Here is a 13,119-nt window from a genome sequence, read left to right on the forward strand (position 1 = left end):
TTTGCACCCTTTTCCCCTTTAATTTGCCAAACCCTCCTCGTAGTAAATTCTATTCTATTTTATAATTTTTTTTTTTTTTTATTGCTTAGGGGAGAGAGATCGAAGAAAGAAAAAAGTCTCTTGTGTTAAATGTTTTATTTTTACATCGTTATTTTTGATTTTTAGTACTTCTTTTTTTTTTTTTTTCCGTTCGTGCACAAATATCGTCCAGTAGATAATCTTAGGATACATGAGAGAATGGAATCAGAAATTTTCTTCTAAGATCCTGCTTGCTACAGAGTTATTGGATCGTACCAGTTCATGTGTGGTGAGGCGTTATCACGCAAACCAAATGGTACGAAGGTGAGGCGTGTCAGTGGTGGGTTTATATGGAGGCTAAATTATAACTCATAGAATCATCCGCGGAGGAGGGCCAAGAGAAAGGGAAGGCGTTCTGGAAGCCTCGTTATGGGGATCTACGAGACATCACAACCAGCCGGGATTCTTTGTGCAACCCTGAGACATCCATCATCGTATCCTAGCTCGAAAATGTGTTGATGCTGTGGTTACATATTTTTGTGCATAACTGGTCTCGTAGCTACCCGCCAACACACCCTGTCACGGAAAATCGCACGGCTTCTTAGTGCGGTGCATTTACCTGGGCAATGCAATGTTTGACCAGGTGGTCTAAGGGGGACATTTTGTAGACGGAAGGGATGGGTGTCTGTGTCTACGCACCGTTAATACCCGGTGATTGGTTTGGATGCGGCCAGGGATGGCTTGTTCTTGTGCATATGCTCAAGATATTCCTTCGAGAATTCTAGGTAAGCTAAAGGGAAATACCTTGCCGACGGCGGCGGCGCCATAATCACCTGTTGAAATTAATAATATTAAATTCTTGAGCTGCAGCTGTTGAGCGGGGGAGTGAGGTGGGGGGCTTTTTGAAGGACGGGGATAAACCGTCTATGGTATATGTATATAGGATAATTATAACGGATATATTATCACAGCCAGCCCGGACGGCTCTTAGCGCTTTGGCATGAACTCGAGTGATTTTAAAAGACATGCAAGGCCGGGCAACCCAGGGATATTTTCCGCAAATTTTTTTTGGTTAGTACTATGTAATGCATGAATGGTATTATGGAGACCTTAAAACGATCTACTTATTGACTAGTATGTGTGAGTATATCGGTGGGTTATGCATCGGTAGGAACTGTGCGGCGTTTGTACAATTGTTCATAGGTAGGTATTTTTTGCGGACAAACTGTGGGTCCCCCTGGTCTCTCTGGAGTCTTCCGTATGTTATTCTTTTCTTTTTGATATCCGAGATATTACGGAATACGAGGATGATGGGTGGAAATTGCCGGGGTGAGAAGAAGCTTGTGCAATGTGATGTTGAAGCAGCAGCTTTTTTCTTTCGTGCTGGACTGTTGGGGGTCTGCACTGTCTGCCCGCTGCCGCGAAATTTGCGTTTGGACCGGCGGGTAGACTCCGTCCCCCTTCCTTTGCTTTACGACTCTTTTTTTTTTTTTTTTTTTGTTAAACATGCATATGCGAGGTTGAGATTTAAGGAAAGATTGTAGGTTTTGGGAATAGCGGCGTGGGTGTGAGGTGTGTGTGGTGGTCTTTTTGAGAGGTGTGGTTGTGATCCTTGCTGGGGGGTTGATTGGGTCGGTTGAGATGCACGGAGCTGAGGGTTCGGAAGGATTCTTGGTGGCTTACAGATGGTATTGGCGAGGAGGCTCGAGCTTGGGATGTTGTTATGTTCGAGTTGAGATATTTTAGGTGATGGTATTGATATTGTCTTTGGTATTATCTCGTAGAGTGAATGTTATGGATACATGGATTCGAATGTGCACGAGCTAAATGATGATGAGATTATCGTGAATTGGTAATGGCAATCCAGTCGTGGATGCCGGATATTCGGATCGCATATGCTCTCTATAGACTCACTGAAAAGGGCTAGAGCATACCTATCAATCCATCCTTCTAGAATCTTGGAATTCCGGAATATGATTCTCATGTGATTAATCGCTTAGTTGATAGAAACACAATTGATATCATATTTGGGTGTGCCTGATAATACTATTCTATCAGAGCTGCTAGAGCTAGAGCCTCGATATTTACAGGGATCTAACGATCGAGAATAATGTGAATTTGCACGTCTTGTCAATTGTGGTAGTGGAATGTCTTGCAAGTTGAACTCGTTTTTGGTAATCCACTTGATGACATCTTTTTGCACAATTCCATCTGTCTCGAGCTATCTGCAGGGTTCTGGAATTCTAGAAATTCTTGGATGGGGACATGGGTCTTAGGGTGTCCTGCCTCGAATCTTATACTTGATGGAGAGTAGATCCGCAGATAAAGTGATTTGCTTCTTCTTGACTGTAACTCATTAGCCTGGAGGGCGTTATGGTTTATGAGTGGATATATTTGAAAGGTCTAAATGGCGTCTCATGAAGTATGAATACGTATATACGATTGCATGACTAGGGTTACCTATATTCTGGAAAGGCTTTTAATGATAATAATAGCGTAGTGGCTTTATCAATGCCTGACCCGAGCATGAATGAGAACGCGAAGTCCGTGCATCGATAGATCTAAGAGGCGTTATCGATAATCAAAGCTAGAAAGGTACTAGAGAACTTGCGGGGGTCATTGACTCACATGTAAAGCGTTTAGTTAAGGGATTGACTACATTGTATTCGGGAATCTTCCGGTTAGAATATATTGACTTCGCTCTCATCGAACTAGAAGTCCGACCATGCATGGTACGTTGCAAGGTTTGTCGGAACTAGATAAGTAAGCTACGTCGACTGGTCGGAGTGGAACGGGATTATAGAACCAAATTCGGCGACTGCAGCGCAACATTCCTGCCAGCTGCAGCGCATGTACAGCTCGAATCTGCGGACGCCATCCAGGAGTGAGGGGTAAGGCTTAGACATGCATGAGGTGAATTATCTGGCGTTGGAATATATTACTCGAGTGAGACATGAGTGCATGAAGTATCTGTGTCTGTGGATATTTATCAAGGTGTATGTACAATATTCCATGGATGTTCTCGAGTTCGCAAGTTTAAATGATTCGTACTTATGAAGACGTATCCATGATCTACTGTCTTGGATTTACACACGACGTTATCTTTGGATTGCCCTTGTAGTTAGAAGATGGTAAATTACTCTGGTTAGCACCGCACCTAGATCCCACCCCCACGTCATTTCAATATATCCATTCGTATGGAATCATAATTATCGAATCCTTCAATACTTCACCAATGAGTCGGAATGTTGGATTTTGAATAGAGTTCAACTTGGTGCATGTATCACGTGACGCGCGCCATGGCGTTAGAGGAATCTGAGATGCACGTCGAAGGAAAAAGGGAAAAAGGGCTTGTTCTTGCTCTTTGTTGCTGGGATTCCAACTCTAACCGCAACTATCAAAAGGAAGCATTCTCGAACAACCGATCGAAGGGAAAATAACACGGATTAAAACCACCTATCTTTGTTCAGAACTTGACGCTAGTACTAATGGTTGCGAAGAAGGAAAGAGGGTTTGCAATTGAAGCGGTATGGCTGTGGAATCAATTTCTGGAAGTAAGATGAGCCCGGTAAAACAGAAAAAAAAAGGAAAGAAGGAGAGACTACCTTGGCCAATGGTCTCGGGGAAGACAGGTCCTGGTCGTCCGTCTTGTTCGATTGCATCTTTGGGCTGATCCTTTCTGAAAGCCCGTGAAAATGGAGCACTAAGAACTTCCAGAAGCGTTGTAGAATTCCAGCCCCAGCCCATCGTGCAGGGAAGGAGATCCAAATTGTGATTCGCCCACAAGTTAACCAAGGAGGGTATGCATTGGCACGTGGTGCAGGTCTTGCTTTTTGCGATCGCTGTGCGGAGTGTGTGATATGATGAAGAAGAAAATCAGATATTGTGAGCTAGAATTGGGATTGTTCTACTTCTTCTGCTTCGACAGCAAACAGCAAATGAACAACCAGGGCGTTTCTTATTCTTATTTCTTATTCAAATGGAAATGTGTCAATTTAGCCTGTAAAAGACTCATTGTTTAATTCCATCTGATCCTTTACAGCCCTGCAGATGTGTTGAAGGTGTCGTTCGATGCATTCGTTCATGCACACTGGTGACATCCTTCCCCAGAATCAAGCCATATTGCTAGCTTTCCATGCAATAAAACCGTGATTATCGCTCCCTCCCGCAGCTGCCCTCGAAGGTTTCTCCATTACGAGGTATCATCAAGGTATAGGTTATATTTATTCGAGACCACGCGTCGTCCTCCAGCATTGCCTTCCGAGCATATTTATAATTAGCTGTCTGGCACATACTTCCCATCGTCATCAGGTCGGTTGATCGGGTTGTTTGGTTTGTAACGTTTAAACGACCGAAGCAATACAAACAATCGTCTCCTCTACCGACCATTCCGGCTTGCTTAATAGGCTCCTTGCATTTGCAATTGACGAGCGGGCCTATTAAAGGTATGCTCCTCCAGAACCTGTCTGTGTCATAATATCTTACCTTCGCCTAAATTCTAAAGCATCATCATCTCGCAGCTGGCTGCAGCAATCCTACATGTGGCTAACATTCAACTGACTTTACGAATTGCTATCGATATTTACTATACTCACTTACTGCTTCCTCGAAAAAGAATTTAGTGACTCTGGTATGTAAGTATGCATATGCGCGTCGCCCACGATATCCATCGAGGTGTTCTGTCCTAAGGATGCTTTTTTCTCCCCCTGCACATATCTTGTCCCATTCCCTTGGTATCGGTTGGGTCTCACTCGGCCACCACGTTTTATATTTGCCTTTACATATGTAAAATCCAACTTCACGCTGAGCTTTGCCACACTTCGCATTGCCTCGTGGAGTTTGCACGTTTGATGTTTTTGTGCTCAAAATATCTGCACGACCGGCTGGTTAGCTTCGTTCGTTTGTTCCAGAGAATCTGATAGTTTATGCTTTGACCTAGGTTTCCAACATAGCTCTCGACACGCTTATGAATCCTGGTTTCTGGGAACTCGAACCTCATCTTCATTTTTTGTTCTTTTTTCTTTCTCGGACGGACAAGAAACACTTTGGCGAGTGAGCCTGAGCCGTGGTCTTTTTAAAGTAGTAAGTTATCGCCTGTCAAGGTGCACGTCCCCTCGGTCCTTCTGATATTACCGTCTTTGCTCTCGGTTCTGGGAACCGTCTTCCCTTGTCGACTTGGTGTTTCAACCAGTTCTCTCCGGTCTCTGAGCCCTTCCCTCTCCTGCTGAAACTTTTGCTTGTTGAGCCGTCCCTCGGTCAAGCCTTTGACGGGGCTCTGGAAAAACATTTTTGCTGGGAGTGCGAAAGCACAGGCCCCCGCTCACATCCTTTGATTTTTGGCTATGATCTTTTTTTCCGGTCAGCCTGTTCCTCCCATTTCTCAGACACGTTTCCCTTGGCCTCTCATTGTTGTTGTCCATCTTGGACACAAACGGTGTGATTTTTATGATTTTTATTTTTTATTTTATTTTATTTTATTTTAAAAAAAAAAAAAATAACTAAAAAGAAAAGTTTGTTAAGTCCAGTTCAGTTCAGTCTGGTTCGATTCGAATCGATTCGATCGTTAGGGATGACATGGACCTTCCCTTCAAACGCTTCTTAACTTGTTCATTTCCCCCCTTGCCATTAGTCCATGCTTCTTTTTTTTTTTTTTTCTGCATGGTTCAACCATACAAGCAACCCTGCTCCGCCATTCTTTGACTTTTTTTTTCTTCTTCGAGGGCCCTAGTTTTTTTTTTGAGGTTTAAAGCACACGCAGACCTGAAAAAACGGCGCTTTCTCCCGATTCCGCAAGGAGTGGTTACTGAAGCCGGCCCATGCGGGTCGCCTTCTTCCAACCCAAAGACCGCCTGGAGGTCGAGAAGCAGCCCAGCTGCATCGCATTAGTGCCCTGTTGAAATAATAATTGTTCGAGCTTCACCAACTCCCCATCCGCACCCTCGAGATCAGATCAGATCAGATCATAACAGACGGAACATTGACGTTACTGTTTGGGCCACAGCCACTCAAGCAAGATTGATGAACCCCGTCAACAACACATATGTATGTCCATATGCAAATACAAATGCATCCGTGCGTCTGAGGGACCCCGAATAGGTATTGACTGTTCTGTTCCTTGTTCTTCCATGTCGACATTCCTCGAATTTCTTGCTTGCTCTAGCCCAATACTAGTCCGAGTAAAGACAGTCCGTAGCCGCTGGGGTAACTGAACTGAATTGTCAAATATTGAGATATCGGCGCTGTCCTTGTGCCTTCGGACTAGTTGGACTCCACAGCACAAGATTGGATCTCTTGTCTGCACTGCGCGCTGCTGCACAGAAACGAAGCCTGGCCGTGGATGGTGTAGTTTTATGTATGGAACACTCCAGCCGGCTTTCTAGAAGCCTTACGCACGTCCTCACTTGGCCCGATTCCTGTTTCTCCGGATGCATTTTCGTTCGATGTTTTTAAATTTCGCACTTGCCCTTTCCTTTCCTTAAGCCTTCCACCCCCCAGCATTTCTATTTCACTACGTATACAAATACAATTGTACATGCGCATACAGTGCTAGCCCTTCGTCGCCTCCCAAGGTTCTTCACCTCCGGGACGTTTCATCGGCCGCATTCTCTCCCTCTCGAACTTCTTCTCGGACTTTTCCTACAAGACTCGTCACAGGAGGCGTCGGTGGGGAGGGCTGTGGCTGACCCAACATCAGCAAGAGAGACTTTTGTTTCTTCATACATTACATACTACATAACTTTCCGGACCTTCTCGAAGCCTTTTGGGGCGGCCCCGATCTCTGCGAGAGTGTGTGTATGTATGTATGTATGTACGTACTGTGTATGTGTGTGTGTCTGCCTGTCTCCCCGTATTGTTTCTGTTTCTAGTCCTTCCCCTCCCCTCCGTCCCTTCATCTGCACGCTGCTATCAATCGATTCACCATTGCTTTATCTTGAAATACTGTCCGCTGCATCACGCTCCAGTCTGCACTCGGGCTACCGTTACGTGCGCCCTGCATACTCCTGCCCGCAAATAAACGTTTCGATCGCTTCATTTGCAAAGCAGTAGTCAGCTACCTTGAAGCACTAGCTGCCTGATCGGGGCTGTCGCATTAAGAGCCCCCGACATAGTGTACTTCCCTTTATGCCCCGTCTCTGGCGTTGATCACCCTACAACAGCCCTTTCGCACGGCCCGAGAAACAAGAAGAAGAAGAAGGAAGCACAGGAAGCACAAGAAAAGAGTCTTTAGGTCACTCACCTTTGGGGGATTTGTATTCCCAAAAGGCATACTACCCATTGCTGGACCCGCATTTTTAATTTTGACATTTTCAGATTGTGGAGCAGTGCAGTGCAGTGGCTCTCAGCTATTATTGATCGATACTATCGCTATTAGCCTGGGCTTCCTTGCAGCCAAATGCAACTTAACTGTTCCCTTCACAATTATTATGTCTGTGTCTCGTCCTTCTTCTCCCCCCTCGCTCGCATTGACCCTTTCGTCTCGCAAATTGCATCACGCTCTCGCCCTTAGAAACACACCGCGCTCCGTTTCTCTGAACACACCTGCCTTTATTCTTTCTTCCCTCTTGCTCTCTGTTTTTGGTCAAATTGTTCTCGAATTTTTCAGGATAGGAGCTCATCTGGTTTTCTTTTAGCGACTTTAGACGCTTTTCAACATTCCACTGTTCCAGAACCGAGTACAGAATATTCCGACCCCGACGCTTAATCATAACAATCCTGAATCCGCACTTCACATTCGACTTTGTTAAAAAAAAATTCATTCGACTATTAGATACATACCTCCTCTTACCGAAAACTTTCACATTTTCTTTGGAAACCACTCACTCCTCCCCTCGTAACCGATCCTTCACTTTGTTCGATATTTTGGTACCCAAGGGAAAAGCGAAAAAGCACACAACCACCCGCACAAACAGTGTCGACAAACGGAAAGTACTTGATTAAGAAAGTCGTAGAGTAACCGGGTGTACCATCTACTAGGAACATTAGAAAACAATAACGAACTTTGGGATATCCGAACAGCAACGTTAAGGTTTCTCTTGTGCTTCGACAGAATATTCCCTGGGCTTCCTTGTCTACAAATAAAATTCGGCCGACAGCCCAGTGTTCCCGCTGGTTAACTAATTCACGTCCATCCAACAGGACCTCCTACTTCCCGGCGGGTTATTCTAACCACTCGAGACCAGGACTGTGCACCCTTCCATCCTGTTCCTGTGTTACACAAACCCTCGTGTGACGACTCGGCCTGAGCCTGCGCCCAAACAAAATCTAAAAGAACAAAAAAGAATTTTTAAAAAAGTTGATGAGCGAAAAGGAGACTAGCCAAGGTTAAAGCAGGAATTCCAAAGCAAAGCAGGGCAAAGCAAGACAACTGGAGACAAGCCATTTGTCAACGGGGGAGGATCCGCGACAATCAATCAAATCATTTTCGACGACCGAAATAACACCGGCTACAAACCACATCTCTCGAAACCCCGCCGGTTATATGGTTCCCTGAACTCGGGACTCCTCCTTTTTTTCCTTTCAGGTGGCGCTGTTGTGAATATTATCGACTCATCCGGAGGGGTCTCTCCTTTTCCAACAATCCCCGTCGTTAGTTTTTGTTTCTTTCGTTCAGCGGGGATTTCCTTTCTTTCTGGGTATCTTTTCTTTGGACGACAATTCGAAATTCGAGGTTCTTTTTTCTTCTTGAGGGAACAATTCCCTTTCGCAGCTGCGGTAGTGTCGGTGGAAAGCCAAGGAAGATTTGAAACACACAGCAACGATGTTTAAGGAGATAGCGAAGTGCAATGTGGTGTATGTTGACCGGAGGGCCAAGTCGGAGAGAAGCATCTCGCGGGCAGATCTCCCGCTGGTGACGAAAGAAGGCACGGACCCGGAGAACGAGGAAGTCCTACGGAACATCAATTCCTTATTATCCGTGTTCACAAATGGTAAGTTTAGTTAAACGAAACTATAAAGGAAGAGGTGCCATCTCCTAACATTCGAATGATGCAATAGTATCGGTGCACTCGTCCGGATCATCTTGTTTATCTACTTTGGGAGAAATCAGCAACTACGACCCCACACCGACAGTCCTACTGCTGGATGTTCCTGCTAGACACCTCGAGGATGATGATCCACAGGAAGCCGACCGACATGACTCGGGGATAGCATCCTCGGTAGGGGATGACCCGCTTTACGGCAAGGCCCTGCTCCGCCATATTAGAGAGGAAATCGAAATCGAAACATACTCCCAAAATATCCTCGCCGTTGCTTTGATATCCGAATTAGATCCATCCAATAAGACAATATCTGGAGGATTATGGACTGAATCGGATGACGAGGAGGCGATTCTTGCATCCAAGCTCCTCGATGCCGGCGCCGCTGAAGCGTATCCCTCGCCACTGACGAAAGAGAACACGAAAGCGTTATCCATGCATTGCTATCGGCTGGCACGAAAGGCTCAGAAACGGAGAAGCGAGAGGAAGAGGTCGTGGGTTGGTGTCGACACGGATTTAGAGGCGGAAGAACGGGAACGAAAGAATAATGTTCGTGTCGCAGAAGGTTATGCGTATCTGCGGGAGAAGATGTAAGGAAAATCCCCATTAGACTTCTCGTCCCGAAAACTATCAACCATGATGACAGATAGTTGGGTGGTTGTGATTGATGATGCTTGAGGAAATCCTTCGGGTTTATTATTATTGAGACGGGAAGCTAATCGTTTTATTTGTTTGCCCCCCCAGGGTGTCCGAGTTGATGTCAGATATCTTCAAACCGAACGGTCCAGCGCATACGCAGTCGGAAAGGTTTGTGGAATGTTCCTCATGTTCTTCGTGATTACCCTTCTCGGATGGTTGCAGCTAACGATGATTGGTAAATAGCAAAATCCGAGTATCACCGCATAGGCACGAGTTAGTACGTCAAAGCGTCTGCAGATGGGATTTCTCCGCACATGAGTTCACAGACGACGAACTCCTGCTTTGCGCTTTCGAAATGTTCAACCATGCCTTCACCATGCCCGAGGTTGAAGAGTGGCGGATATCACCAGGACAGCTCACGGACTTCTTGTTTGCCTGCCGCAGGGCGTACAACGAACAAGTCCCGTATCACAATTTCCGGCACGTGGTGGATGTATTGCAAGGGGTCTTCTACTTCTGTCTTGCATTGGGGGTTCTGCCACACTTTGACGGCAAGGCAGCGCCAAGGCCTAAGACTGGCAGCACGACGTCCTTGTCTAAAATATTGCGACCCTTTGATGCCCTTACGCTGTTGATTGTGGCTATTGGTCACGACGTCGGACATCCTGGTGTCAACAATGCCTTTTTGGTTACGCTGAAGGCACCGCTTGCGCAGATGTACAACGACAAGTCCGTTTTGGAATCATTCCACTGTGCTGCCTTTTCCCAGGTTCTACGAAAGCACTGGCCTATAACCCAGACGGTGCCTAACATGCGCAGATTAATGATCGAATCGATCCTTGCAACAGATATGGGCCTTCACTTTGATTACATGACGCAACTGGAGAAGCTGAAGCAGAAAATCAAGCAGGACAAGGGGATGAAGAATTGGGAGGACAAGACAATCTCGGCCAACCGGAGCCTTTTGTGCACACTGTTGATCAAGTGTGCTGATATCAGCAATGTGGTATGTATACGACATCGCTTCTTCTCACCCCACCCCCATCTAATCTTTGTATGTTTCCATAGGCTCGGAGATATGATATTGCTGCCCAGTGGACGGTCATCCTAACCGACGAGTTTGCGAGACAAGCCTCGCTTGAAACCGACCTTAAGATTCCGACCTCGCTGGCTGTCCCACCCGTTCAAGGTTCGAGCATCGCACTAGGGAAATCGCAAGTTGGCTTCATGAAGCTTTTCGCCGCACCACTCTTCCAATCGATCGCAGACGTCATGCCTGAAATGAATTTCGGCATCGCCGAAGTGAATGCAAACGTGGCAATCTGGGCGAACCTGATAACCGAGTGTACGGAAAAGGGGGACAGGCCATTCTTCTTGGAAAAGGTTAGGAACTCCCTCTACTACCAGCCCTCTAGCAATGGAGCTGGTTCTTCCCTTGGAGCAACCGAGAGCCGAATATACGACTTCAACGACAAGCAACGAACGAATGGTGTTGGGGTGCTCCATGCACCAATATCCAATGGCGGGGACTACTCTGGAGACTCCCGGATTCGAAAAGCCTCACAAGCATACCAAGAGCAAGGGGCACCGGATCTTCTTGGGCTTGGCCATCACGGTAAGGAACAACTGAAACTGCTCAAGAAGATGAAAATTTTCTCGACATCCTCTGAAGTATATCCCCATGCTAACGGAGGTGGTATTATCGGTGAAGGGGCAGATGGTAAAAGTTCAGGCTCAACAACACCGTTCGTGACCATCAAGAACTTTTTTTCTTGTTTTCCTAGGAAGTTCTCTGACTGATTCGTTGTGACCGTGGATGGCTTACCTCATGGGCTATTATGCCCTCTGGTAGCCCCCGTCTTTCTTTGAAGGTGCAGTCCCCCTTCACCCGGAGAGCAGCAGACCTCTAAAACGGGTGCGATCAGACCTACGCGATCACGTTTCAATTTGAATAAGATCTTTCGGTGGAAAAAGACGGATACGACCCCCAATGCCAACATTAGTCCGAAACTGCCTACGAACGCCGATGATGCATAGTAACGACAACCATAAATAGAAGACGATTCTCGGCGACTACGCTTTTACGCAACTTTTTTATTTTATTTTTCTCCTTACGCCCAAAAGCCTTTGTGTCTCCAACGATGCCTTTTCCTTTCCCCGTTTCCCTTTACGATCTACAGGCGGCGTTCCTCCTACGCGGGCTTTTCTCTTCCCGAACCTCCCTTGTTCGGTTCCTTCGAAGTTCAATAAAAAATCGGTATCAGAGGATTCAATGAGGTGGTTTCTGTCCCTTGAATGCTGTTGGATCGTGACATTTTCCGGTCCGCAAGGCACACCTTGTCCATTCCTATTCCTTGGTCCCCTTTCCTTCTTTTAAGGGATCTAGTAGAGGCACCTGCTGGTTCTGTACACTTACGAGTCCCTGCTCAGATCCCCTTCCGGTACATAGCTTCTTTACACTCCGTTGCCTCGACCTCCTCCTCCGTACCCACGAACCGTTTACGTGCTTACGCCTCTTTTCTGTAGCGGAGCTTTTGTTATCCCTTTTATCCTTTTTTTATTTGACATCTTTACCTTTCGCTGTCCTTTCTTTTTTCACGTTACAAAAATAATCCACCTTTTTTCGTCTCGTTTTTAGTGTTGTATTATATCCGGAGTCTTTGCCTCTCTTGCTTTCTCTGTTTCTTTATATCGACTAAAATATTCTTTTTATACAAATCCTTCTCGTGTAAGATATGTATCACTTCTGTTTTTCCTTTTGCTTCTTTGCTTCTACTTCGGACTTGGGGATACCACTTTTGTTTGTTACAAACTTGATTTAATTATCTCCTTGTTTCAAGCGCCCTTTCGCAGCAGCACCCGTTTCCTGGAAGGCTTCGTTTAGCCATATATGTTGATATCCTTCGTTTTCTGTTGGGCATATATTTGGCGATGCTTTGTCCTTTCCCCTTTATACCTCTTGCGAATGACAAACGGAATCTTTCTTTTTCCTTTCTTTGGAAATATATTTAAAAAATATCTTCCTCGAAGTCTTTAGCGGACACCTTTTATTCTGTACCTGAGGGGTGGAGTGCTTCGGTGTGGGGATTTTCTACTTCTTTATATTTATTCTTGTTTTTTTCTTGGCCAAGATGCAACTTAGCTTTTGCGACTTTGTGGGATCGATGATGGTTTTCTTTTTCTTTTTTTCTTTTTTTTTTTCTCCCTGATACCTCTTGAGCTTGCTTTTGGTACAAACCCCATTGTGTATATATATATATTGTCCAGCAGGTACTCTATCGGAACGTTCTTGGTTACGTCTATGTTTTTTGTGAGTGTAGGGGCGCTAGACGTCGACGCAACGTGCACCGTATAAATTTGACATTCGGTCATGTGATGAATTGAAGCCCAAAACTGTCAGATTAACCACAATTTTCAACGTGCCAACGTCATCGCTATCGATTTCTCAGCCCACAGTCAATAACATGGCAAGAATGTTGTATCAGAA

The 13,119-nt window shown here is 45.6% G+C and overlaps 1 protein-coding gene across 2 annotated transcripts; it reads left to right on the forward strand.

Moving 5' to 3' along the window:
• Positions 1 to 8,776: 8,776 nt before the first annotated feature.
• Positions 8,777 to 11,669, forward strand: DFL_001980 (uncharacterized protein; the record flags this gene model as incomplete). 2 transcript variants are annotated; one of them, XM_067630695.1, is made up of 8 exons in its annotated part: positions 8,777 to 8,945; positions 9,013 to 9,583; positions 9,738 to 9,800; positions 9,876 to 10,638; positions 10,701 to 11,247; positions 11,344 to 11,377; positions 11,485 to 11,503; positions 11,558 to 11,587. In XM_067630695.1, 8 exons carry the CDS (start codon positions 8,777 to 8,779, stop codon positions 11,585 to 11,587), a joined length of 2,196 nt encoding a protein of 731 aa, XP_067493314.1. The 2 variants fall into 2 exon arrangements, with proteins under 2 accessions (XP_067493314.1, XP_067493313.1); XM_067630694.1 differs by lacking the exon at positions 11,485 to 11,503 and having other exon boundaries at positions 11,510 to 11,669.
• Positions 11,670 to 13,119: the final 1,450 nt, after the last annotated feature.

Source organism: Arthrobotrys flagrans (genome assembly GCF_004000055.1).
Source record: "Arthrobotrys flagrans strain CBS H-5679 chromosome Unknown unitig_3, whole genome shotgun sequence".
NCBI classification, from domain to species: Eukaryota; Fungi; Ascomycota; class Orbiliomycetes; order Orbiliales; family Orbiliaceae; genus Arthrobotrys; species Arthrobotrys flagrans.